Source organism: Grammomys surdaster, unplaced genomic scaffold, assembly GCF_004785775.1.
Source record: "Grammomys surdaster isolate TR1022 unplaced genomic scaffold, NIH_TR_1.0 126013, whole genome shotgun sequence".
NCBI lineage: Eukaryota > Metazoa > Chordata > Mammalia > Rodentia > Muridae > Grammomys > Grammomys surdaster.
The window spans coordinates 878,995-903,645 of NW_021620828.1; the positions used below are offsets into that span (position 1 = coordinate 878,995).

The 24,651-nt window shown below is 48.8% G+C and overlaps 1 protein-coding gene across 2 annotated transcripts; it reads left to right on the forward strand.

The window, feature by feature from the left end:
- Positions 1-14,890, forward strand: Lpar5 (lysophosphatidic acid receptor 5). 2 transcript variants are annotated; one of them, XM_028754527.1, is made up of 2 exons: positions 1-86; positions 12,636-14,890. In XM_028754527.1, exon 2 carries the CDS (start codon positions 12,814-12,816, stop codon positions 13,966-13,968), a length of 1,155 nt encoding a protein of 384 aa, XP_028610360.1. In that variant the 5' UTR covers positions 1-86; positions 12,636-12,813; the 3' UTR covers positions 13,969-14,890. The 2 variants fall into 2 exon arrangements, with proteins under 2 accessions (XP_028610360.1, XP_028610359.1); XM_028754526.1 differs by lacking the exon at positions 1-86 and adding an exon at positions 3,429-3,525.
- Positions 14,891-24,651: the final 9,761 nt, after the last annotated feature.

The following is a 24,651-nucleotide window of genomic DNA, read 5'->3' on the forward strand; positions in this document are numbered from 1 at the left end:
GAGAAGCTCAGCCCAGCCCAGCCCAGCCCAGAGTGTCAGCGGAAGCCAGCTTGGGGCAGCAGCAGACGAAGAGCAACCGATCACAGGTATGGAGATGTGTCAAGTGGGGCTGGACCACCAGAAGTGGGGGACATCGGTGAGGATGGAAAATGTAGGTGGGTCATAGGCTCTGGGAAACCCTTTTAGATACAGTGAAAAGACAAACGGGGCTGCCCCATGTAGATAAATCTTTCCGTAGCAAGCCTGAAGAGGCAGCCAACATAACTGAGACACCTGACAGGCTGAAGCCCCACTGGAGGCCACCATAGGTCTTCCCCTAAATCTTTAGGCTCCTGCTTTCATGCTGACCCCGAGCTCCCCAAGGAGAGTTCTCTGAGGTCTGCTTCAAACCCACTCTTCCTGAAAGGCCAGGTCCTGTTCTGGAAGACACGGAGCTGCTCTGAGTTAGATTGGCTAAAGAGCTTACTGGTAAAAGATGGGCTACCAAGGTACGTTTTATTTGGTTATTCGGTGCTGGGGACAGAAAGCCCTATATGCTAAGTACTTGTCGTACCACTGAGTGTCCCCCTTTTTTTTTGAGATGTTGCCTAGACTGGCCTCAAAATCTGTATGTAGTTAAGGAGGACCTTGAACTCCTGAACCCTCTCCCTGGAGTCCCGGGTTTACAGGCATGGAGCACACATCAGGTTTATGCAAGTGCTGGATGATGGACCTAGGTCATGCTAGGCAAGCATTCTGCCCACTGGGCTGAATCCCCAGTTTCCTGATGGGTGAGTCTCCTATGGGTGAGTGAGGTCTCATTATGCTTTCTAGGATGGACTTCAAGTCCTAACCTCAACAGACCCTCCTTATCCTCTTGGCTTTCCTGAGAGTTAAAACTCTACCTGTAAGGCATGATGTCAGATCTCTTTCATCTGGTTTTTGCCTATGCTAGAGATTAAACCCCTGTGAACGCTAGGAAGCATCCTACCACTGGGCTACCTGGCCCTTCCAGGTATATTTCAATACCTGGAAGCACTGCCCCAACCTGATATGCTCATATGTAACAGAAGACTGTCAGGCTGTGTGGTCTCCCTGTCCCCGTGGCTTGTCAAAGAATGACTCATGAGTGACTAGGAGAGGAAATGGGCCACTGTACATATTTGGGAACTCATGGAAGGCTGTCTGGGACTTTTGCCGTACCGATGCAGGCCACTGCCTGCCTACTACCGATGGTTATGGGCGCTCAGTGATAAGAAAGGGACACCTAGACTTCTAGAGCTTTTCACTTATAGTGAACTGAAGTCATAGCCCAGGGGGACTGCGGGGGGTGGAGTGGGGGGGAGAACTGTGACAGTGGCCCCTCACTTCCCAAACAACAAGAGACACTAGCGGTCAGCTCAGTCTGTACTGTCTGATGTCATTAGTTCTCTACCCTGCTGTTCTCAGTGTGTATCCCACTGACACAGAGACCTTTTTTTTGTCTAGGGGCAATAATAATAATAATAATAATAATAATAATAATGGCAGCCAAGGAGGATACAGCAGAAAAGGGAGAACCATTGGTTATATTTATGTAGCCGAGAAACCAAGCATTTGCCTGGTGTGCACAAGGTTCTGGGTTCATCCCCAGCATAAAAAAATAAAAGGGTGTGGACCTCTGAGGCCTGCGGTATGATGGAAGTTCAGAGTAAGGTCACCCAGCCTAAAAGGCTCCAGGAGATTATTCAGAAGGGGCAGGACCTGTCAAGCCTGAAGCAAGGGTAAGACACACACAGGGCACAGCTCAGACGCAGGGCACAGCTCAGCACTCCACTGGGCCTGTGGCAGTGACTTTTTTTTTTTTTTTTTGGTTGGAACTTTATTTCCTGTTTCTCCAGCTTTGGAAGGTAGGGTGGAGAGAGAGGTGGGTAAGCTGTCTTCTACACATCAGGGGAACTAACCACAGCACTGCGGGACACTGCCACAAGCATTTTGAAATTTTGAAGGATGAGCATATTCCCTGCACTCTTGGGGCCTGAGGCAGGAGATTTGTCATGAATTCCAAGTCAGCAAGAGATCTGTGAAACCCTATCTCAAGGAGCAAGAGAGAAGTGGGCGAGGAGAGAGAAAGCTCACTGGAGAGAGCTGGCCAGGCACAAGGAAGAGAATCACAGTGCCCAGGAGAGAGACAGGGAGGCTGAGGGTGATGCTGGAAGTCAGGGCAAGAAAGACTCTGGTATAGAGAGGCTGAAATCGGAATTTTGGTTAGAGAGCAGGGCAGCCTTGGTCAGGGAGATGACCCCATGATGAAGCAGGAGACCTTGGCCTGAAGCCACAGGATGGCTATCTTTGCTACCTGGGGAATAGGAAGCCTCTAGTCTTTCTGGTGTCCCCAGAGACTATCTGCCTCTAAGCTGGTCAACCTTACTCTGGATTCCCCAGAGCACAGACTTTCCCATCTTTCCTTGGCCCTCAGTCTCAGGGGAAGCTGACTGGTAAGAAAGATTCAGAACACATCTTTTTGTTTAGAGACAAAGTCTTATCATGTAATTAACTCTGCTGCCCTGAACTTGCTCTATAGAAAAGTGTGTGCCAGCATCCTGGGCCTTTTTTTTGTTGGTTTTTTTTTTTGTTTTGTTTTTTTTTGGTTTTTCGAGACAGGGTTTCTCCTTATAGCCTGGGCTGTCCTGGAACTCACTCTGTAGACCAGGCTGGCCTTGAACTCAGAAATCCGCCTGCCTCTGCCTTCCAAGTGCTGGGATTAAAGGCGTGTGCCACCACTGCCCAGCTGGGCCTTTTTTTGAATGGTCTGAACTTGGCTGTGTAGATCAAGCATCTTCCAGCTTTCTGCCTCCCAAGTGCTGGCATTACAGGTATATACCCACTCCTCTGAGGATGGGACAAAACTAACAAGTCTAAGGCCTGGTACTCAGCATACCCTGGGGCCCTGTAGGGAGCTTAGTGGATAGGTATGATGTCATTCTTACTCTGGAGCCTGTCAGGGGAAAGGTGGACATGTTCAGCGTTCCTTGAACAGAAACAGAGGAAGTGTCTTAACTTAGGCACTTAAAAAAAAAAAAAAAAGGTATTTCTTGTGTTTTGGCTGAGAAAAGACTGGAGGCTATCCCAGAAGTAATTGTAGGCACAAAGACCTGAGTTTTGACCCTGTGGAGAAGGCAGGAGGATGTGAATTGATAACGGGAGGCACAAAGCAAAGCATTTGGTGTGTGTGTGTGTGTGTGTGTGTGTGTGTGTGTGTGTGTAGTGATGGGGACACAGAGACCGTGGTGAGCAGGCAGATTCTTCCCACCTTCATTATTGTGAGTCCTTTGCAGCCGTCTTCTGCATTATTGGCTGCATGCTGGGGAGGGTGTCTCCGTTGGGCAGAGCATGGGGAACGCGTGCAGGACAGATCATGAGTTAGCCTCCTGCCTGCTTTGCTTTTGGTTCTTACTTCCTGCCTGTGGCAGAAAATAGCCCTGCCCCGCTCCCTTATCTCAGTTAAGAGCAGCACCCAGCCTAGCTCAAGAGGGCAACAGGACAGGTTCCAGAGGTCCCAAGAAGGTAAGGGACATAGCCCCCAGATGTGCACATGGGAACCCAAAGAGAGACACCTTAAGCCGTCGGTCCAGTGGGGGAAGGGTGGAGGTGGGGGGCTTGGTGTGCAAAGCTTCATGCTTCTGGTTCCTCTATAGTGTCAGTGGTTTCTTTGGTTTTTTTTTGTGCCTGTGGTCTGAGATATTCTTGCATATGTCTGTATGAACATGTGCCAATGAAAGAACCTGGTTCTATGTACATCTGCGTAAGATCTTCCCCAAGGCAGAGGTCAGGGTGACTCTTTCTTCTCTGGCCCACGTGGCTCTGCACATGTCACTGCATGTACCCAGGCACTGATTTGTATGCTAATGTATGCATGCCTTTGTGTGTCTATGTATGAAAATGTGTGCTATGGTGTGCCTATGTGAAATCAGTGTCCGCATTACTAGGCCTATGTGGGCCTCCATGGCCCTCGTCCTAGCTGGTGAAGTGAAACTCCAGTGTTTCTTCTTTTTGGAGGCAGCAGCTACTTGTTTGTTTTTTTTCTCCATCTTCCCTGCAACCTGGCCTCCTCTACAAGGCAGAACTAGGGAGAGGGTCCGTGCTACCTCTCTTCCATACCTACATCCCTCCATTCATTTACCGTTTGCCTCCCCTTTGGCAGTTTTCCCCGTCTTTGCCATCTGGCCTGGCACTGGGCCCATACAGCTCCAGAGCCAGAAGCCCAGAGCTCAGGGAAGGAGGGGAATGGGGTAAGGGGCCAGGAGGGAGGAGCCTGGCAGCTTTCTCTCTGCTGGAAAGAGGTCACTTTTTCACAAATAGGCTCCACTGTGAAGAAACCCAAAAACTCTTTGGAATAGGGTAATGAGATCGTCACTGTTTCCTTCTCTAAGGGATCCCGCAATTCCCCTTAAGTAACCGCCCAGAGAGTCCATTTTTGTCTGCTTAAACTTCATAACTTGTGTTTAACAGAAAGGCTTGACATTCTTGGAAAAGGATGAATTCCTGCACTCACTCAGTGCCTAGAATGCTCTTCCTGATTGCAAGGAGTTATTGATTTTACAAGGAAGGGTTAAAGATGATAAGATCTTGCTGCTTCACTTATAAACCATGTTTAAAAATAAATTTTTCCAAAATTTATTTTTTATTACTTTATGTGCATTGGTGTTTTGCCTGCATGTACGTCTGTGTGGGGGTGTTGGATCCCTTGGAACTAGGGTTATAGACAATTGTGAACTTCCATGTGGGTGCTGGGAATTGAACCGTGGTCTCTTGGAAAAGCAGCCCACTACTGAGAACACCTGAGCTATCTCTCCAGTCCCATTAATTTTTAAAAAAATAACGCATATGCATGTGTCTTTCTGTCTGTGGGTCTGTTAAGGTGCCCAAGGGGACCAGAGCTGTTGGAGTCCCTGGAGCTGGAATTCCAGGGTGTGGGCCAGCTGACATGAGTACGGGGACGGAACTCCAGTACTATGCAGGAATAGTACTAGCTCCATCCTGCCATCTCTCCAGCCCCCTTACTGAAACTGTAATGCAAGTGTTTTCAATATGGCCTGTTCAGAGACCTGGTGTCCTATGAGTCAGTAATGGAGCAGAGGCAGAGGTGTGGTAAATGGTTGGGTAGTTCCAGGAAGACAAAAAAAAAAGGGTGGGCTAATAATTTGTTGGATAGAAACCATTTTCCTTCCAAGTGACCAAAGAGATTCCCTCGGGGGACCTAAGTGCAAGCAGGGGCTGGTGTGTCTCTAAGACTGCAATCTTCACCCTAGGGCTTTACCATCTAGTTAAGGGAAGGGATGAATACACAAAACAGCTAATGGGTTAAAAGCACTTAAATGCACCAAGCTAAAAGGCCTTTTCTGGTTTGAAACCAGGTGTCCCTTTTGGCTCAGGCTGGCCCTCACTGCTGGACTCCTCCTATCTCAGCCTCCTGAGTAGCTGGGACTTCAGGAATGCAGCACAGCTCCTTGCTTAAGTGCTTAAGTACTTAGAGGAAACACCATCAGGAGGCCTATCTGTGCGTGCATGAGACAGAGGCAGGTGTTTGCTGCCAGTGTGCTAAGGGGATTAAAAAGGAAGTGGGTTATGGGAATATATGTCAATGGGACAAATGAGGAAGTGAACCAAGTGGCCCATGGGCATAGATTTCATACGGGCAATTCTAAAAGAGCAGGTGCTCCGTGCAGCAGCCACCCACAATCCCTCCTATTCATTTTGTTGGCAGCAGCCAATCTCCAGTGTGGACTTTGGAGCTAGGAAGTCCTAGCTTTGGGTCCTTCCTTCATCCCTTAGGGAGCAGCCTTCCTGCTTTTTTTTTCTTCCCTATAACAATGACGATAAACACCTGCCTCAAAGCACTGTGGGAAGGATTAGAGACCATGCATAGCCTGGCACAGCATAGCATAGCATAGCATAGCATGGCTGGAGTAGGGTGACCAACAGCTGTCACTTCCCACTCTATAGGTATTGGTGCAGGTGCTGAGGTCACAAAGATGAATGAGCCACCTTCTAATGAGAGAGGCTAAGAGCGAGATGTCACCATCCATGTAGGAACAGCTGAGATATCCGTGTACCCCAAATCCTGGGTAGCAAAAGGAAAGGGGCTAGACTACCCCACCCTGCTGAGGAAGACAGAGCCAGGGAAGGGGTCACAAGCCTCGTGGAAAGTGACTGGGTCTCTCAGGTGAAGAATGGCAGAAAGAACATTCTGGGTTGAAGACATGCCAGCTGCAAAGAGGCCTGAAAGCACAGGGTGTGTGCAGAAGCTGCCGGCTGGCTGAAAGTGGGGCAGAGGAACTTGGGGGGAGGGGGGAGGTCTTTGCTTTCGGCATGCTTACGTCTTATTTGGTACTATCATCTCTGTATCTGTGGGGAGGTGGTTCCCGGACCCCTTCAGATGCCAAAATTCCTGGAGGCATAAATCCTACACATATTGTCCTAAGGCTTTAAGCCCAGGCCAAGTTCTACCTACCAGTAATCCTAGCACATGGGAGATGGAGGCTGGAGGAGCAGGGTTCAAGGCTACCCTTGGCTGACTCGTTTTAGGGTAGGTTAGTAGGTCACCTGAGACCCTGTGTTATCCTCATCTCCACACAAATCTCTAGGTTGCTTATAACCTGCATAATACAATGTAAATAGATTTTTGTCCCCAGCAGTGGTGGCGCACACCTTTAATCCCAGCACTTGGGAGGCAGAGGCAGGCGGATTTCTGAGTTCGAGGCCAGCCTGGTCTACAGAGTGAGTTCCAGGACAGCTAGGACTACACAGAGAAACTCTGTCTCAAAAAAACCAAAAAAAAAAAAATAAAATAGATTTTTGTTGTTGTCTTTATTTCATTCTCTCTCTCTCAATTTCTCTCTCTCTCTCTCTCTCTCTCTCTCTCTCTCTCTCTCTGTATTCATGTTGGTGTGTACTGAGCCATCTTACCACGTTTGTGTTTTGAAAAAGGGTTCCCCTATAGAAGCCCAGTCTATTGTCCTGCTTCACTCAGCCTCTGGAGTAACAAGCCTGTGCCCACACCCTGCTTTTTTTTTTTAAGATTTATTTTTATTTTATGTGTAGGGTGTTTTGCTTGCATGTATGACTGTGCACATGTGTGCAGCGTCCATGGAGGACAGAAGGGCACTGGATCCCTTGGAACTGGAGTTACAGTTGTGAGCTGCCATATAGCTGCTGGGAATTGAACCCAGGTCCTCTTGAAAAGCATTGATTACCTTTTTAAAAAGGGTTTTGTGCCGGACGGTGGTGGTGCATGCCTTTAATCCCAGCACTTGGGAGGCAGAGGCAGGTGGATTTCTGAGTTGAAGGCCAGCCTGGTCTACACAGTGAGTTCCAGGACAGCCAGGGCTATACAGAGAAACTGTCTCGAAAGAACCAAAAAAAAAAAAAAAAAAGGTTTCCTATGTGGTTTTTATTGTTTTGTTTTAGACAAGGTCTCTGTATATAGCCCTACTGTCCTGAAACTTGGTGTGTCGACCAGTCTGGCCTTGAACTCATTAATATCCTTAGCCCAGGCTAAACTTGAATTTGGGATTTTTTGTACCTTAGTTTCCTGAGTTCTGCCAGATCTTGTAAATAGATCCATACTGTACTTTTTGAGTGAAATAATGACAAGGAAACATCTATATGTGTATTCGAAACAGATGCTTTTTTTTTTTCTTTTGAGATGGGGTACTGCTGTGTTTCCCAGGCTGTTTTTAGTACCCTGAGTTCAAGGGATAATCCTGCCTCATCATCCCAAGGCTGGATGTAATCCACCTGTCTGGTTGGTGGTGTTTTTGAGACAGTCTCCATCTGTAACCTAGGCTGAACCCTAGGCATCTTCCTAAGTGCTGGGATTACAGGGTCCCATGTAGCCCAGGCTCCAAGTGCTGTGATTACAGGCAGGGTCACCATGCCTAGCTCAGATACAACATTCATTCTGTCTGTCTGTCTGTCTGTCTCTCTCTCTCTCTTGTTCTCGCTCTCGCTCTCCAGAGCCTCACACTCTGTAGCCCAAGCTAGCTTCAATTTCCTTCTGCTTTAAGTTCTAAAAACGTTTTTTAGATTTATTCCTTAGTTTATGTGTTTTGCCTGCGTGCATGTGTGTGTACCGTGTGTGCACTGGGTATCCATGAACCACAGAAGAGGGTACCGGATCCCCTGAAACTGGAGTTCTAATCCCATTGTATGGGTGCCGGAACCCACATCCTCTGCAAGAGCAGCAAGCGCTCTCAACCACAGAGCTATTTCTCTAGCCCCTGCTTTTTACCCTTTGAGTGCTGGCACTACAGACATCTACTACTCAGCCTGACTTTGGGCCCATTTTTTGTTTTTTTTTTTTTTTTTGAAGACAAGTCTAACTGTATAGCTTTGGCTCACCTCATCTGGAATTTGCTATGTAGATGAGGCTGGATTCAAACTCACAGAGATCCTGCATCTGCCAACCAAGTGTGCCACCATGCCTGGCCAGATGCAGATTTAAGAAGAAAACAAACTACACATTTGTTTTGTCTGAGGTTGGTTGAACATATATTGGCCACAGGGAGCCCACACATGGAGGGCTGGCTGTGGCTCCATTATTTAAATTGGTATTTTATGGAGGAAATATTTATTCCACTTTAGATGTTTTACTATGCTTGCTATAGATCTTCAGAAGCTGGTTGTTAGAACAAAAAAAAGCCCCTATGAATTTGATACTGTCAAGCCACTTAGTTCTGTAAGCTAATTTATTTATTGAAATGCTGGAGATAAATCCCAGGGCTTTGACTATGTAGGGAAGGAGCTTATCATGGAGACACAGGCACGTCCTAATGCAAGAATTTCAAAAGTGCCTTTATTTATTTATTTATTTATTTATTTATTTCCAAGACAGGGTTTCTCTGTATAGCCCTGGCTGTCCTGGAACTCACTGTGTAGACCAGACTGGCTCAAACTCAGAAATCCACCTGCCTCTGCCTCCCAAGTGCTGGGATTAAAGGCGTGTGCCACCACCGCCCGACAATTTATTTATTTTCGAGATAGGCTTTCTATGTATAGCTGTGGCTGTCCTGGTACTCGCTCTGTAGACCAGACTCAGAGATTCTCCCACCTCTGCCTCCCGAGTACTGGGATTAAAGGTGTGCCTTTTAATAGATAACTTTTATTTTATGTATGTGTGCAAGCATGCATGTGTCACTGGACATGGGTAGGTCAGATGACAACTCTCAAAGGAGTTGGTTCTCTCCTGCCACTTTATGGGATCCTAGAGTCCTACTCAAGTGGTCAGGTCTATGGACAGGTCCTTCCACCCACTCGGCCATTTCACCAGCCCTTCTGAAAAGAATTAGTGTTTTGTTTATGCATATGGGTATTTTGTCTGCATGTTTACCTGTACACCAGACAGCATGGGATCTCATGAGACTACAGTTAGAGCTGCCGTGTGGGTGCTGGGAACTGACTTCAGAACCTCTGGAAGACCAGAGAGTAAATGCTCTTAACGGCTGAGCCATCTCGATAGTCCTAGATTACTGTTTTGGAGATAATGACTCAAAATCTGAGACAACTCCTTTCCCTAAGATACCATGTAGATACCCAGAGCAATAGTAGTCAGCGAGGGGTTAAACAGAAATACCCATGTCTGCTCGGAGGTGAGAGACAAGCAAAGTGTCATGTACACACAACTTGCTGTTGCAAAGGCTGGGTTTGTAGCTGGGAGAGAAGCAAGCTTTGCGTTCGTTTGTGTTTGAGACAGGGTCTCATGTAGTTCAGACTGGCCTGGAACTTCTATGTAGTTGAAGATGACCATGAATTCCCATTCCTCCTGACTCAGCCTCCAAATGCTAGAGTGCAGATGTGCACCATGGCCTGTAGATATACTTAGGGTTTATAAGGCTCTGGGTTCTACCCCTTACCAGCACTGAAGAAAAAATTCTACCACACACTGCAATATCAATGGATGAGTGGAAGGATGGATGGAAGGAAGAGTGGGTCTTGGAAAAAGGATGCTAAGGGAAATAAGCCAGACACTGGACAAACACTATCACTCCATCACCCTGAGGCATTTAGAACAGACATCAGAGACAGAAAGCAGAAAGAGGTTACCAGAGGCTGGGGAAAGGGTGCCAGAGGCCGTGTTGCTTCGTGAGTATAGCACTGTTTGACATAATGAAAAAATTCTATTTCTGGACATGATTTGTGGTTAGAATTATATATATTAATGATATAGAGTTATTAGATTCTTTAAAAATGCTATGAGGGGCTAGAGGGATGGCTCAGCAGCTAAGAGCACTTGCTGCTCTTCCAGAGAACCCAGGTTTTCCCCAACACCTGTGTCAGGTGTCTCTCAACTGTCCGTAACTCCAGCTCCAGGAGATCCTGGATTCTGGCCTCGGATCACTGTACATATGTGCACAAACCCCATACCCAGACACATAAATACACATAATTAAAACACTAATAACTAAGTCCTGGAGAGCTGGGTGCACACCTTTAATCCTAGCACTTAGGGTGCAAAGGCAGGAGCAGCTCTTTGAGTTTGAGGCCAGCCTGGTCTTCGTACTGAGTTCCAGACTAGACAGGGCTACTCTGAGAGATTCTGTTCTAGGACAGCCAGATTTACACGGAGGAACACTATACTGAGAAACATAAAACAAGCAAAAACAGCAACATCATCATCATCAACAACAACAAAAGAGATGGATCAGAGGTTAAGAGTGCTTGTTGTTCTTACAGAGGACCCGGGTTCGGTTCCCAACACCCACACAGGTACTCCCAAGCTCTGATACTCCCGTCCCAAGTCATCTGATGGCCTCTTCTGGCCTCCAAAGGCACGAGGCACATATATGAATACTCATAAACATAAATTTTTTTAAAAAAAATAAGTATTTTAAAACAAAATATCTTTTAAAATTAAAATAAGTAAAAGTGATGTAAGAGATGGGTGCCGTGGGAGATACCTGCATCCTGAGCTGAGGCAGAGAGAGCAACGCTGGACCTCAGACCAGCCAGTCTGGGCAGCATCGGCAGATTGTGTCTCTAGGAAAAAAATAAAATGAAATAAAATTTAAAAAGTAAAAAACAGAGCTGATGATGTAATCCTAACAGAGCTGATGATGTAATCCTAGCAGTTGGGAGGTTGGGGCAGGAGGAGGGTCACGGGTTCAAGGCCAACCTCAATTACATAGCGAGTTTGATATCAGCCTAGGTTATATGAGAGTATGTCTAAAAAAAAGGCACAGACTAAATTATATTCCTTCTAACATAGACACAAATTGTGTACGAGGTGGAGATAGAGAGGTGGCCCCATGCAGCCTCTTGCATGCTGCAGGTTGTCTACCTCTTAGCTATCCTTGGATGCCAATTGGTTTCTCGTAGTGAGTGCCCCATGGTTTAGTAAGGAGGGCTCACACAGGAGACACCAGGAGAAACTCTCCCAAGGCAGTGGTTCTCAACCTGGGGGTCAAGACCCCGTTGGATATCAGATATCCTGCACCTCAGATATTTACATTATGATTCATAACAGTAGCAAAATTACAGTTATGAAGTAGCAATAAAATTTTTATGAGGGCTGGAGAGATGGCTCAGTGGTTAAGAGCACTGGCTGCTCTTCCAAAGGTCATGAGTTCGATTCCCAGCAACCACATGGTGGCTCACAACCATCTGTGATGGGATCTGATGCCCTCTTCTGGTGTGTCAAGGACAGTGTGCTCATATACATTCAATAAATAAATCTCTAAAAAAAAAAACAAAAAAATTTATGGTTGGGGGGCGTCACCACAACCTGAGGAACTGTATTAAAGAGTTACCGAACTAGGAAAAGCTGAGAATCACTGCCTGGAGGCCTTCCGGCATCTTGCTGACAGGAATGTTAAACTGTCCTTCACGTGCCTCTGGCCAAGGCTGAGGCAAGTGTCCTGGAATTACACCAGCACATTCCCATTTTATAGATGAAGTGATGGAGGGTTAGGTCACTCAAGCTGAATGCAGCTGGGTCTCTCTGAGCAAACCCAGCCCACAAAGAGAGAAGGTCAATAGGATGGACCAGACTGGTGGCTTGTCCTGGACTTGAGAGTCTGAACTTTATTCCTTAGATAAAGTTCACCCTGACCCACCCCTGGCCAAGCGGAAGTGCTCTACAGCTCTCCCCACTGGTCAGACCTATTTGTGGTGTTTGTTGTTACTCTTCCTCTAATGGAATGTGAGCTGGTGGGTGGGACAAGGCCTTTGTTTTGTTCATTTCTGTGGACAGGCGGGAACTTTCTAAGGATTCAGTAAACATTTAAGGGAAGGCAGGCAGGCAGGTTATAAGGACAGCAGCGGAAGCATCTTAATCTTAATGTCCAAACAATGTCCTGAAATAGATGCTAACTCAAACACCTTCACTGGAACCCAGATAAAGAAAATGGAATTCAGAGCAAATCACCTCTCTGAGGCCACAAAGCTAGGCAAGTGACAAACCCAGGACTTACGTATGCAGAGCCTGCCTGGAACCCTTGACCACAGGACCTGGGCATGGCACTGTAGGATACAGAGGAACTATAAAATGCCATTCGGGATGGAGAAAGATGGTCTTTCTTGAGGCCAAGAAAGGACTCAGGAGGCCAGCGGTTAGCTAAGTGTTTAGACTACAGTTCTGTTTCTTGTAACTTTACTTTTGGCTTGCCTTCCCACTCCAGGTCTCCACTGCTGAAGTTGCAGCACCAAGGGCTTCCAGCCTTGGCCAGTCATCTGCCACTAAGGTCACAGACTACATGCCCATGTCTTGCCTCTGCTTGCCTGGGGACAGACTCTGTATAGCCACCAGGCTACCACCCTGGAGGTGAAAGCCATGCTCTGACCTTGGTGTTCCCTACGATGCCTCTGACTAGTTTCTCTTCCCACCTGGCCGCGATGTTTGCCAATTCTTCAGCCAACACCTCCTTTACCAACAGCTCTGTGCCCCAGTGTCGTGACTATCAAGGTATACATCGTTTGCATATGGTGGTCTACAGCCTGGTGTTGGCGACCGGTCTCCCTCTCAACGCTCTGGCTCTCTGGATCTTCCTGCGTGTACTGCGTGTACATTCAGTGGTGAGCGTGTACATGTGCAACCTGGCAGCCAGCGACTTACTCTTCACCCTGTCACTTCCCCTGCGCCTCTCCTACTATGCACGGCACCACTGGCCCTTCCCAGACTTCCTGTGCCAGACGTCGGGCGCCATCTTCCAGATGAACATGTACGGCAGCTGTATCTTTCTGATGCTCATCAACGTGGACCGCTATGCGGCCATCGTGCACCCGCTGAGACTGCGCCACCTGCGGCGGCCCCTCGTGGCACGGCGGCTCTGCCTGGGCGTGTGGGCTCTCATCCTGCTGTTCGCCGTGCCCGCCGCCCGCGTGCACAGCCCGTCCATCTGCAAGTACAAGAACATCACCGTGAGCCTGTGCTTCGAGAGCTTCAGCGATGAACTGTGGAAGGGCGGGCTGCTGCCACTCCTGCTGCTGGCCGAGATACTGGGCTTTCTGCTGCCCCTGGCGGCTGTCGTCTATTCGTCGGGCAGGGTCTTCTGGACACTGGCAAAGCCCGACGCCACTCAGAGCCATCGGCGACAGAAGACCGTGCGCCTCCTGCTGGCCAACCTCATCATCTTCCTGCTGTGCTTCGTGCCCTACAACTCCACGCTGGCAATTTATGGGTTGCTAAAGGCCAACCTGGTGGAGAACAGCCTTCAGTACCGCGATCAGGTGCGCGGGGTGCTGATGATAATGGTGCTGCTGGCCGGCGCCAACTGCGTGCTGGATCCACTGGTTTACTACTTCAGTGCCGAGGGTTTCCGTAACACTCTTCGCAACCTGGGTACCCCGCTCCATACCAGGCCCTTGGCTACCAATGGGGCTAGAGGGGTGCTCACCGAACCACCCTCAGAAAGCACCCAGAACACTGGACAGGATGCCACCAGTCAGGGTCTACTCCAGCCTGCCAGTCTGGGTACACCCATGGACAACAGCCCTCAGGATTCAGCCCTCTGAAAGGACGCGGTCATAGTGTACGTAGTCTTGTGCATCTCTCAAAGGCTTAGGGTGTACATTTGAGGGAGGTGGGCTGGGTACTTGGACTTTGAAGCAATTCCATCTCTAGCGTGCAGAAGAGAACAAGTGTGTAAGCAAGGGCATAGAAAAGGAAGAGCGCTGCTGCTGACTGGTTTAGCCTCTGTTTATTACACAGAGGACCCCTGGCTCCAGAATGTAGGAAGCTCAGCAGTGAGCATGCGCATGGCTAAGAGTTGATACATGGACCAGAAGATGGATCTCCAGGATTTAGGTCATCAGTCTGAGAGCTAACGATCCCCTGAGCTTGGTGAATCAACTACACAGACGTTCATCTGTCATCTTCAAAAATACAACTCAGGGCTGGTGGTGGAACCGAGATCCCACAGCCCGCACATGCTGGGCCAGCACATTGCCACTGAACTGTATGCCAGCCCTACCTGCCGACTTCTGCGCTTACCCAAGGGCGACAGCCACTGTGCCACCAGCCCTGGCTTCCCTGCTCAGGTGACAGGTGTAACACAAGGTTTATTTGCCATGGACCAAATAGTTGTGACCCATTTCGTGACTTGTGACTTGTAACAACTGAGACACCTGGCACGCAGTGGTTGGGGCGGGGCCGAGCTATGTGTGGAGTCCCTCACTCGCTAGTTCTTGGTTCTTTTTCTAGGTCATCCTTTTCCCTTCTCCAGCTCTCAGGGCCTCTTCCATCCTGGGTCTTCAATATTCAGTCTCTCTTTCCTCTCTCTCTTTCCCTCCCTTCTCCTCTCTTCCCCACCCCAACCCCTACTCCTTACTTAGTCTGAACTCCATATGTAGCAGAGTCTGGCCTTGAACTCTTTTTTTGTTTTGTTCTGTTGTTTTCAAGACAAGAGTCTCATTATGTAGTTCTTGTCCTGGAACTCATGCCATACACTAGGCTGGCCTTGAACTCACAGAGATCTGCTGCCCCCTGCCTCCTAAATGCTGGGATTAAAGGTGTCTGCTACTAAGACAGACTTTGGTCCTTTTTGTTTTGTTTTTTCAAGACAGGGTTTGGGTTTGTCTGTGTAACACCCTGGTTGCCCAGGAACTCCCTGTGTAGACCAGGCTGACCTCAAACTCAGAGATCCACTTGCCTCTGCCTCCTGAGTGCTGAGACAGTAAAGGCGTACCCAGCATGCCTAGCACGCTGGTGATCCTCCTGTTTCAACACTTCCTACCTGCTGGGGTTACAAGCCCAGCTGCAGTCAGTATTTTATGGAGTTTTTATCTTTTGAAAATGGCTCTCTCTACATGGCCACCACACTTTGCTTCTTTGTGTCTTAACTCATTCTCTCCGTAACCCATCCTAGGCCTCCTCCCTTTCTCTCCCTCCATTCTCTTCCTTTCCTCTCTTCTCTCCCCTCCCTCTCCCCTTCCCTTCCCTCCCTCCCCTTTCCTCTCCCCTCCCTCTCCTCTCTTTCCTCTTTCCATTCTCTCCTTCTCCCTCCCTCCCCCTCCCTCTCCTTCCCTTTCCCATCCCTCCTCTCCTCTCTTCCCCCTCCCCTACTCTTCCCTCTCTTCCTCTGACCGTTACCATTTTTGCAGTCAGGCATCAGTCCTCAAACTGTTTGCTCTCAAATCCCTTTGTGTAAAACTTGAGGGAGCCGAAGAGCTTTTGTTTCTTCTCTTTTTCTTATGATGCTCACCATGTTATGAATTAAGGCTAACATGTTTCTGAAACATGGAAATGCAGAAGCACACACTGCACTTAGCTGTGAGTGCAGAAATGTCATTGCATTTCATGACACCTCTGGAAGTTTTTCTTTACACTGGTAAGAGAATGAGCAGGGACAGACAAGGGACACGCTAGCATTGGCAATATCGTTTTGACCTCAGACTTCCTCAAAGAGCTGGTCTCTGAATCATACTTCGAGACTGTTCTAAAGTATTAGAGTTCACATCTAACTTCCTCTAGGACATACGACTCTAGGAAGAGGCAGTAATGAGCTAATTGTTCATTGTGGTCCTTGAGGCCTTCTGGAGGACACAGATATTCAGGGCCAGGGTGGAATGTTTCTGGAGAAGGAAAACGTACAGTGTGGGCCAGGAGAGAAGAGTGTAGGAGGAAGCAAGTGGGAGATGGAAGGACGGGAGAAGCCTCTCTTAGTAAGCAGGAGAGCAAAATGATTTTCTTCCCTCTTTATCCAAGTAGGATTGGGTTGTGGGAGGGCCTGCAGAGTTGGTGCAGTGACATTTTAAGAGCCTGACATTGAGAACTGATGTCATGCTTATGTCCTATGTTCACTAGGCCCTTGTGTCTCATACTACATAGAAATCTTCCAAATGCTTCTGTTTTAGTTAAGATTTGGGTCTTTTGTATCTGTTGGCGATTTCCAGGGGTAATATGACCCCTGGTGGCCATACTAGGGAACTAACCTCCATTTCTCAGTGATAAGCTCAGTCCAGATGCATGGAAGTCAGACGTCCACCAAGCTCTTACCACCAGCTGCTCTAAAGATGCTGTTAGCATCTGTCCCAAGCACTTCTCGTCCTCAGGACTCAAGGTCTGTGCTCTTCCTGGCTGGGGAGTATAAGCATCACCCCTCTGAGGCAGACACAGCTAAACAGAATTTTTAAAAGTTTGTGTGTGCGTGTGTGTGTGTGTGTGTGTAGTCTGTGGTTGTAGCTCAGTTGGTGGAGTGCTTGCTTTGCATGCATAAAGCCCTGGGGTTTTTTATCCCAGTACCACGTAAACCTGGCCTGGTATTGTATCATCCCAGCACCCAGGAAGTGGGTCCTAATAGCCTAATGGCACACCCTGTTAACCCCAGCGCTGTGGTGGCAGTGAAGATAGGAAGTTCTCTGTCAGTTTCAGAGGTGAGGCTAGCTTCATCTACACAGAGTCCCAGACAGCCATGGCTACATAGAGAGACTGTCTCAAAGAAAGAAAGAGAGAAAGAAAGAAGTAGACACAGGAAAGTCAGAAGTTCTATGTTATCCTCAGCTACATATTGAGTTCTGGGATACACACATAAGACAGTCTCAAAAAAAGTTCCTGGCTGTGGTGGCTCACGCCTCTAATCCGAGTGCTTAGGAGGCAGAGGCAGGTGGATCTCTGTGAGTTCAGGGGCAGAGTGGTTTACATAGCCAGGCCAGTCATACCACATGGTAAGACCCTCTTCTCAAAAGAGAGGACAAAACCAACATGAGGGGTTTGAGTCTGGTGTGCATTCCTGTAATCCCAGCTCTGTAGGCACTGAGGCTGGAGAACCACACACTGGAGGTCAGCATCTGCAAATCCCTAGGTGTGATCTCTAGCACAACAAAACTAGATAAACAAATTCATTGGGAAAAAAGATTGAACTAGGGGATAGTAGCATGTGCCTGTAATCCCAGCACTTGGGGGACAGAGGCAGGTGGATCTCTGTGAGTTGGAGGCCAGCCTGGTCTACAGAGCGAGTTCCAGGACAGCCAGGGCTACATGGAGGAACCCTGTCTTGAAACTTTCCCTGCCATAAAAAAAAAAAAAGAAAGAAAGAAAGAAAGAAAAGAAAAAATTGAGTACTTTAAGGTACAGGTATTGAGTGAATTCCAGAATAATTAAAACAGCATGTATCACCTAACAGACCATATAACTTATTTATTCTATTTTTTGTATGTATTTTCTGTCTTCATCTCTTTAGGTAGAATGTAAACTCCATGGGGGAGGGGGTACAAGGATTTTTGGTTGGTTGGTTCATTGATGTATTTACTAGCATCTAGAACAATGCTTGGCACAGAGTTAGTACTCAATAAAGACTCATTGAATGAACAGTCAGATCTTGTGAAGTACTTGACTATCCAGTGGTGACCATGACACAGGTGAACAATGTCCATACTGGAGGACTGGTGATAAAAGAAAGCAGGAGAAGGTACTGGCAGTTAAGAAAGCCACCACGTGCAGGTTCGCGGACATGCTTATAGGATACAACTGTACAGGATCAGGTAGGGAGAGTGGAGAAGAGAAGGTGTTGTGGGAGTGATGGGACTAGGGAGAGGTGTGGTCAGGCCCGCAGAAGCATCGGACGGAAGCAGGTGCCTCCAGCCCGAAATATGGCATCAGAGCCCAGAACGGTTTCCACACATTTCACCACCATGAGAACGACATTGGAGGCAGAGGAAACGAATAGCACGTGACGAGCAACAGGCTGTGCTGATCTAAAGAGACTGACATTTTCACAAAATGTCCCTCGCAGCAAGAAGGGGGCAGAAGGGAGAAACCCAGAGCCCTGCCCCCTACACTCACATGCACTGGGCATGCTCCGTTTAACACCAAGGAGGAAGAAGAGAAAATCTTAGGTGACAATAAGGGCATTAAGCAACTCAGGAGGTTGCAGCAGGAGGGTCTTGTGTTCAAGGTCAGCTTGGGCCAGTGATCGAGACTCTGTCTCAAAATAAACAGAGGGTTGAGGGCAGTTCTTGTCAATCATATTTCCTGTCTTGGGTTCAATCTCTAGTATGGAAAAAAGCACTATGGGGTTAAAACAAAATATCCCGGCTCTCACCCCCACAAGAAACTGTTATTCTGATGGTTGAAGTATTGTGACAGACACCTGTAGTCCCAAACTACTCTGGGGTCTACAGCAGGAGGACTTAGAATTCAAGGGCAGCCTGAACAATAAAGAAAATCCCTAGCTGGGCGGTGGTGGCGCACGCCTTTAATCCCAGCACCTGGGAGGCAGAGGCAGGCGGATTTGTGAGTTCGAGGCCAGCCTGGTCTGCAGAGTGAGTTCCAGGACAGCTAGGGCTACACAGAGAAACCCTGTCTCGAAAAACCAAAAAAAAAAAAAAAAAAAAAAAGAAAGAAAATCCCAAACCAGACAGTGGTGATGCACACCTTTAATCCCAGAGAGGCGGAGTTGGAGCAAGGCCAGATTGATCTGCAGAGCAAGTTCCAGGACAGCCAGGGCTACACGGAGACATCTTGTCTCAAGAAAAAGACAGACAGAAAGAATATATCTCTCAATAAATATATATGCAAATAATTTTTACACCACTATTTTAATATAATGTCTATAGCTTTTTTTTTTTGTTTGTTTGTTTTCGAGACAGGGTTTCTCTGTGTAGCCTTGGCTGTCCTGGATCTCACTCTGTAGACCAGGCTGGCCTTGAATTCAGAAATCTGCCTGCCTCTGCCTCCCAAGTGCTGGGATTAAAGGTGTGTACCACCACCGCCCGGCTAATTTTTACTTTCATGGTATGTGTTTCTCTCTCTCTCTCTCTCTCTCTCTCTCTCTCTTTTTCTCTTTTTGAGACAGAGTCTCTCTACTAAGATCTGGCTGTCCTAGTACTTAGTTACTATGTCATCAAGGTGGCCTCGAACTCACAGAGCTCCTGTTTCTGCCTCCAGAGCTTGGGCACTAAAAGCATTGTACCACTACATCTGGTTTTTGTTTTGCTTGTTTGTTTGTTTGTTTGTTGAGACAGGTGCTTGTTCTGCATCCCAGCCTGTCTTTGAGCTCTCAATCCTCCTGCCTCAGCTTCTGAAGTGTTAAGATCACATGTGCTCCACCATACTTTTCTAGGGAGCCTCATTTTATTTAGTTACTACAAGGGCCTCTGATTTCACACAGAGGAAATACTAGAGACTATGAAGGTCTAAAGGTCACACCACCAGGAAGTGGCTCAGTCTCTGTTTCCTAAATTCTTTACTTCCAGCCTTAGCAAACCTGGCACCCCCTTCAGGTCCTACAGGCAGTGCTATCTCCAGCTGCTTTTTCCTCAGGCCACCTACGGACTTGCCAGCCCATAATAATCCTAATAACTTGTTGTGTAAAGGTTTCTTCTGAAATTGAAACATTCCACCCAGCAGGGAAGCTCCTTAAGCAGGAAGGTAAACAAGACAAAAATAGTTTCAGGAAGTGCCTAAAACTGACCAGATTCACTAGGCCTATCCCTTGTGAGAGTTAGCCGTAAAGGCTGAGAGAGACTAAGTGAAGCCGAGCTCTAAAGAAGATTCTGAGACCAGTTCAGCTGCCTGATAAAAGTAGAAACCAGCCTAGTTGCCTAGAAGAGGTTTAGACCAACTGAGAGGCACCTGGAAAGGACATTCTCCAAGCCATTTACAGGCTGTGCAGTTTCTCCAGGTTCCCAGCTTTTGTGAGCTGTCACCCATACTGGGTGGGCTTTGGTGACGCAACTGTCTTTGAGTTATTCATTTCTGCTCCTGTAAGTAACTCCTCACCCATATTCCTATAAATAATCCCAATAAAACTTATTGGTTCACCAACTAGCACTTCGGTGGTATGTGTACTTTGGTTTGTCTTGGGTTCTTTAACTGGAATGAGTAGACCTAGCTCTTCTGTTGCCCCACTTTGATTCTGCCTCATTTCTGTTCTTCCCAAATCTTCCTCCCCCGACGTCCTGATCCACTCATGACTTCCGTGACCCCTTCCTTTACACTTGCCTTGGACACAGCGTGGCTGAGTGAGGGCTGGAAACTGGACTCACATCTCCAGTCACATCTTAACCAAGGACCTGTCAGCAGCAGCTTGTCCTTGTCGGTAGCACGCAGAATGGCTTAGACTGCCTGCAGGTTGCCCATGACCTTCTCCCCAAGTCTGAGATGCACTTATTTCTGTGACAGTCAGGACTCTTACACCAACCAACCAGGCAAGGAGTCCTTGGTTCTTAGGGTTCTCAACATTTGTCTCCTCTAGTGGCTGGCCAGAAGAGTTGGGGTGTTGTAGTACTTGTCAGTCTTGAGATACAATTCAGGAGAATCAGGACCGGAGCCTAGCATCTCAAATGAGGGCAGAGGTGTTTCCTTTTGGGCCCTGCACTATCTCACAAGAAAGCCCTGCGAGGTTGCCAGCTGGAGTTCCATGGGAGACTGGGAAGGGCGAGGTAAACCTCACAGGAGCTTAACCTCGCACGAGCTTTTCCTCAAACGGCCCAAGAGACCAGAGGCTAAGACAGTTGTCCCATATTGTCATGGTCTGGAAGGACCATGTCTTTCCAGAATTCTCATACTGGGTTTAGAGAAAACCAAAAGGCTTCCAGGACTTTGGAATCAAACAAACCTGGCTAGTAATGTCAGCTGTCACTTCTTAGCATTGTAACTTTGGCCAGTTAACCTCTGTGAGCCTTTGTTTCCTTCCGCCCCTGGGAAATGGGGCTCACAGTATCTACTTACTGGGTGACTGAGGGCAATGAAATGTGAAAGGCACTTTAGAAATCCCATGAATGGGAGCTCCTTCCATCACGGTCTTCTGTGGGGCTTTGGGGTTGCTGGAGTTACCCTTCTGAGAGACAGCAAGGACTCCAGGTGAATGGTCCAGATGAGCCCTGCTACCGAGCAGAACTAGAGTCAGAGGAACTAGCACTAGGCAGGCTGGGCACGTTTCCATGGTGCTAGGTCAAGCAGGCAGCCTTGGGGCAGTGACTGGCCCATTGCCCTCTGGGGGCACTCTCTCCCCATGACGCTGATGTCCAATCCCACGGACTAATATGGAGGTGGAGAAGTGCATGAGAGGCAGGGGAGGGAATGAAGATCTAATGGTGGAGAAAGGGCCCGGGAGAAGGCTGGAGGGGAAGTGAGGACCAGGCAGGCACAGGGTGGGGCTGGGAGAAGGGCCCGTGGTCCTGAGGGCAGCGCCAGCCCTGGAGGGAAAGCTCCGACCCAGGGAGGGAGGAGGGACAGGGAGAGAGACCAGCGCGCTGACACAGCCTCGATGTGTGGAACGGGCTGGGGTTTGGCCCACAGGTCAGGCGTCTGGCAGTATTATGGGATGGAGAGGCCTTAGGAGACAGGGAGAGTATTATGGGCTGGAACAGCCTTAGGAGACTGGGGAATATTATGGGCTGGTGAGGCCCGGCTCCAACTGGAGGCGGGAGGAAGGGGTGCGGGGCGGGAAGGGGGGGTGGTGGTGGAAGGGAGTATTATGGGCTGGAGGCCTCCTGCGACCAGAGGCAAGAGTATTATGGGCTGGCAAGGCCTTCGGTGGCCAGAGGGGGGAGCAGCGGGGGATGGCACCGGCTGCATGTGACTGAGGGGGGGGCAAGTTGGGGGTGATGAGTGGGGGTGGGGGAGCTTATTATGGGATAGCTCTTTGTACCTACTGCGGGGACTGCTTCTCCAGAAGATATTATGGGATGTCGTGTGTGGGAGGGGGAGGGGGGCTGGGGGATTATTATGGGATGGTGGTGCAGAATTGGGAGGGCCTGAGGAGCTCTTCTCCAGCCCCCCCCACCCCCCAAGTTCACCCCTTCCTCTCTCATCATTCTAAGGTCAGCCTCTCTCCAAGAGTCCAATGGGAACACCTGAAATCCATCTCCCTACACACTTCACCCACACACATCAACAGCCACTCCCCCGCTCCATACTGGGCACCTCAGCCCATCCTAGGCATCGCCCCTGTCTAGCAGCCGCCTCCGGACTGTGGAGGGGAAAATGTAACTCCTGGATAATGAGGAGGAGAAAGCCTCAGAGCACGGCTGTGGCGGCCAGTGGTTCCCACCTGCATGTCACCTTTGACCCCCAAATTCTTATGCCACTCTCCTTTCTTTCCTTCCTCGGGTCCACAAAGTGGGGGCCCTTGATTCTCCCCTCCCCCGCCCCTCCATTTCCTCTCCACCTCCCTCCACAGCCGTAACCAGTAAAACAGGCGGCCGGCTATTATGGGATGGCTGCTCCCAGCAGCTCTGCAGGGAGGGGGCGGTCACCGCGGAATGTCTCTTGTGGGTGGCTATTATGGGATGGCCGCCTCTCTTCTGGGAGGGGTGGGGGCTAGGGAGGAGAATTATTATGGGATGGACCCAGCACAGCTGGGTGGGGCTGTCTTGGGTAGGTAAAGCTCTGGGGAGGGCAGGGAGGGGGGGAGGAAAGGAAGGAAGAGGGAGGGAAGGAGCTGGGGAGGGTGGGGTGAGCCCTGGAGCCAGACCTGAGGCCTGGCAGGAGTAACTGGCTGGAGAGGTTTCTTTGGTGACAGCTGTTGGAAGAGGCCCCAGGGGCAGGCGCCACCGAGCCAAAGCCTAGGACACCTGGGTCCTATTCACTTCTTGGGGGTTGCAGAGGACAGGGTATGCAGGGTAGTGCTGCAAGGTCCCTGGCTAGGTGGTTCTAGTACTCCCTTCCACCTGTGCCCCCTTTGGCTTGAGGACTGTATCTCCAGTAGGGAGGGGGTGAATACCAGAGACAGTAGACACTGGATGGACTCCTAAGGAGCAAATGTCACTCCCCAGGCCCTCCACGGATTGCATCCCATCTAGCTAACTAGTCTTCACAAATCTTCTCTGTGTCAGTGCAGAACACTAGCCCTTTGGATTTCTGAGCAGTGTCTACATCCACACAGAGGTGTGAGGAGAGGAACCACAGACTGTAGGCTAAAAACTCCGGGATAGCCTCCTCAGGGTGTTATTCTAGGTTCCTGGATACCATGGAGTGGAAACAGAACTCTAGATAACTGGCTAGAGAGGCTGCCCCTGGGGTACATTAATTAGGAGATTATACCATCCTTAGTCTCCGTGGGCCAATCACGTCAGGGGTCTATTTATAATTGATCAAGGAGGTGAGCATAGGGCAGAGAAGACAGTGGGAGGTACAGAATCCTGAGCGCCACAAAACCCACAGCACAGACACACCCCCTCCTCCCGGGAATCAAAGACGCAGGAAGTGGGTGGAGATACGGTGGCTCAGCAGTTAAGGAACTGATCTCTCAAGAAGGCCCAGGTTCAGTTCCCAGCACCCACAAGGTGGCTCACAACTGGCCATAATTCCAATTCCAGGGGCTATGATACCCTCTTCTGTTCTCTTCTGCCACTAGATGTATATGTGGTGTATGTATATACAGGGAGGCAAGCACACACATAAAAATTAAAAAAATAAATCTAAGAAGAAAGATTAAATGAAAAGGAATTTGAACCTTCTTGTGGGATCAGGGAGAGGAGGGGGTGAGAAACAAAGGACTAAGTGGGCAGACTCCACAGGGACACTGTGGGTGTGGCTGATGAAGGATACCAACGGCTTTTTTTTTTTTTTTTTGGTTTTTCGAGACGGTTTCTCTGTGTAGCTCTGGCTGTCCTGGAACTCACTCTGTAGACCAGGCTGGCCTTGAACTCAGAAATCCACCTGCCTCTGCCTCCCAAGTGCTGGGATTAAAGGCGTGTGCCACCACTGCACGGCGATACCAACGTTTTAAATCGTTGGCAAGAGGCTGTGGTGGCCTGCTTGTAACCAGTCCCTGGTTTATATTCCTCATCACTGTGATAATGTGGTATACATACATAAGAAAGGAAAGTGCTGGAGCAGTTGGAGATATTTACACAACACAATCTGAGCCCCAGAGACCTGCTCCATCCAGGTGAATGGGGATGGGAGAGGATCTATCTAACAGGTGTCCAGCAGCACTGTGAAAGAAGAAACAGCTTTCCTTGAAGAAGGGATACCTCGATTATGGTGTCCTAAAAGAGCCACATCCTAGCAGGGTGGCGGTGGCGCATGCCTTTAACCCTAGCACTCAGGAAGAGGAGACAGATCTCTGTGAGTTTCAGGACAGCCAGGACTACATAGGAAACCCTTCTTTCGAAAAAAAAACAAAAAGAACAAAAATTAAACAGAGAAAAGGGCCACATGCTCCCCCACCCACCGTGAAGCACAAACTTATGGGGATGAACATGGAAGAAGGCCTGAACAAGTAAATGGCACCCAATCTTGATGTCAAG